At 45.3% G+C, this 3,376-nt stretch overlaps 1 protein-coding gene across 1 annotated transcript; it reads right to left on the bottom strand.

Moving 5' to 3' along the window:
- Positions 1 to 2,527: 2,527 nt before the first annotated feature.
- LOC106330381 lies at positions 2,528 to 3,367 on the bottom strand. The gene has a single exon (XM_013768853.1). The coding sequence runs from the start codon at positions 3,365 to 3,367 to the stop codon at positions 2,528 to 2,530; it is 840 nt and encodes a 279-aa protein (XP_013624307.1).
- Between the last annotated feature and the right edge of the window lie 9 nt (positions 3,368 to 3,376).

The following is a 3,376-nucleotide window of genomic DNA, read 5'->3' as shown; positions in this document are numbered from 1 at the left end:
TCCTGGAACTTGATGTTCGACCTTGACTTGTTGACAAGTTGCACACTGCGCGACCCATTGCGCTACTGATCTCTTCATTTCCGGCCAATGATAGTATCTTCTCACGTCTCGGTACATCTTCGAACTTCTAGGATGGATACTAAGTAAAGAATGGTGAGTAATCCTTAGTATCTCATCTCTCAGCCTTTTTCCTTTAGGAACCGTGATCCTCCCATTAATTAGCAAGGTTCCATCCTCCGACAAGTAGTATCCAGCACTATTTGGCCCACCTTGTCCTTTGAGTTCCTCAGCAATCTTCAATAGCTTCTCATCCTTAAGTTGTTCTTCTCGAATTCTCAGAATCAAGCTGGCCTGGTTCACCGCTTGAAGTCCCAATGGCTCGCTTGCTTGCCCTTCCAAAACAACCAACTTTACTTGTTTCAATTCTTGGTTCAACAGCTCCACTTCTTTCTCTAAATCTGCGTCCAACTTTCTTCGACTTAAGGCGTCCGCAACAACATTCGCTTTACCAGGATGGTAGCGAATCCTTATATCGTAGTCTGCCACAAACTCCATCCACCTACACTAGCGCAGGTTGAGATCTGGCTGAGTGAAGAGGTATTTAAGACTTTGGTGGTCCGTGTATACCTCCACTTCTTCCCCATACAAGTACGATCTCCAAATTCGCAAAGCAAACACCACGGCCGCTAACTCCAAGTCATGTGTACTGTAATTATCCTCATGCTTCCGTAGTTGTCATGAAGCATATGCAATGACTCGTCCATCTCGCATAAGAACACAACCTAACCCAACTCGTGAAGCATCCGTGTAAACCGTGTAAGGTTTACCTTGCTCGGGCAAAGCTAACACAGGTTCGGTCGTGAGGGCTTCCTTCAACTTCTTGAAAGCCTTCTCGGTTTCTTCCACCCATAAGAAAGGAACTCCTTTACCGGTAAGTTTAGTTAAAGGCTTTGCAATGGAGGAAAAGTCCTTAACAAACTTCCGATAATAGCCCGCAAGTCCGAGAAAACTCCTTACTTCCGTCACAGTGGTAGGTCGAGGTCATTCCCGTATGGCTTGGACCTTTTCTGGATCAGCAGCCACGCCCTCTCCTGATACTATGTGTCCCAGAAATCCTATCTCTCTCTTCCAAAACGAGCACTTGCTGAACTTGGCAAATAGCATCTGATTCCGTAACCTCTCCATAACCAGTCTCAGATGCTCTTTGTGCTCCTCCTTACTTCTCGAATACACCAGGATGTCGTCAATGAAAATGATCAAAAACTTATCGAGGTAGTCGTGAAACACTTCATTCATCAGGCGCATGAAAGCCGCAGGTGCGTTTGTGAGACCAAAGGGCATAACTACAAACTCGTACTGCCCATACCTCGTCCGAAACGTCGTCTTCATGATGTCTGACTTGGCAATAGGAATTTGGTGATACCCTGATGCCAAATAAATCTTTGAAAACCAACTAGCTCCCTTTAGTTGGTCTAACAACTCGTCTATCCTCGGAAGAGGATACTTATCTTTTATCGTGATGTTGTTGATACCACGATAATTGATACACAACCTCATGCTTTCGTCCTTCTTCTTCACAAATAGCACAGGAGCTCCCCAAGGTGAAGAGCTCGACCGAATGAATCCCTTTTCCAATAGATCTTCCAATTGCTTCTTTAGTTCAGCCAACTCCGCAGGTGCCATCCGATATGGTGCCTTAGCTATAGGTCTTGCTTCAGGCTCCAAACTGATCGTAAAGGGATTACTCCGAGGTGAAGGTAATTCCTTTAGTGGTGCAAAGATATTCTCCAACTCTTGGACCACTTCTATGTCTTCGATCTTAACTTCATCATTAGTGGCTCCCCCACTAACCGATAAGGTCACCAAATATACTTCCCCATCTTGAAACAAATCTTGTACTCTCATTGCTGCTACCAAAGACACGGTCATACTAGGACTGATTCCATAGTATACCATATCCGGCCGTTTACCTCTGCCAAACAACAACCTTCCCTTTCCACAGTCGATCTGAACTCCGTAGCTCGATAACCAATCCATTCCAAGGATTATCTCGTACCCTTCCAAAGGCACGACTAACAGATCTGCCACAAACTCTTTTCCTTGAATGACCAATGGAAGATTCTTTATACACTGATCTGCTTGAAGGGTTCGGTCTGCGGGGGTCAAGACGGCCACGTTTATCCTGTCAACCACAAAACAAAAAACCGGGCAGCTACTTCAGGGGTCACAAAACTATGTGTTGCCCCCGAGTCGAACAATACATGTGTGGGTTTACCAGCAACATGTATGGTTCCTGCCATAGTAACCCAATCAACAATATCTCAATCACAAAAACTAATCCAAATTCGCACAACCATCAATCCAAAATTTCTAAACGCGCAACCTAGCGATCAAGCAATATATACTTAACCAGCATACTAATTAGGTTCCAACAACTAAATTCCATTCAATAAACAGAGGAGGTTAAGCACCCAATACCTGTGATGGGACCGCTTGACGGTCCTTCATTGTCTGGGTTTTCTACCCCTTAGGCATAAACTCTACCTCCTAGGTTTTGCTTCTTTGGTGCTGGCACAATAGCTGGACGGCTAGGAGGAGCTCGGATCGCGAGAGAGGTCGAAGGGATTGGCTTGTTTGGACATGACGATGCATAATGGCCCTTCCTTCCACAGAAGAAACAAGTAACATCTTCCATCCTCAGCGATGAATAACCCTGCTGGTTACTCCATTGGTTATTCCGCTGATTTTTGGGACAAAACCTCGAAATATGTCCCGGCTGATCACATGTGTAACATACTCCAGTGTTACCACGATTGTTGGCTTGGCCTCCAAATCCTCGCCCTTTGCCTTTGTTAGATCTTGGATCCTTGTTGAAATTCGGCCTTTCTCCTTGGCTAAACTTGGTATGTCCACCAGAATGTTGTATAATCTTCCTTTCCGCCTCTAACACAGTCTCAACATTAACAGTTTTTTCCACCAGATCCGATAAGCTGCTAAAGTTGCTTCCAGCTAAACGACTTCCAAGCTCCGGCTTCAATCCGTACATAAAGTTACGGATCATAGTTGCTTCATCTTCACGCCCATCAAAAACGTGTCGCCTCAACCTTGTGAACTCCGACTCATAACTCCCTACGGGCATATCTCCTTGAACAAGGTTCATGAATTGGCGCTCTAACCGATGCTTCGCTTCTGGAGGAAAATACTTCCTCTCAAACTCTCCCTTGAACGATTCCCATGATGTGATGGTGTGTCCACGCTGCCTGTCTATACTGTCCCACCATCCTGTTGCGTCGCCTTCCAAATAGTACACCGTGATCTTCTTTTGATACTCCTCAGGACACTCCATAGCCTCAAAGTTCTTCCCCATCATAGTAAC

This window comes from Brassica oleracea, chromosome C3 (genome assembly GCF_000695525.1).
Source record: "Brassica oleracea var. oleracea cultivar TO1000 chromosome C3, BOL, whole genome shotgun sequence".
Taxonomy (NCBI): domain Eukaryota; kingdom Viridiplantae; phylum Streptophyta; class Magnoliopsida; order Brassicales; family Brassicaceae; genus Brassica; species Brassica oleracea.
Note: the sequence above shows the minus strand (reverse complement) of the source record. Positions and strands in the feature narration are given on the sequence as shown.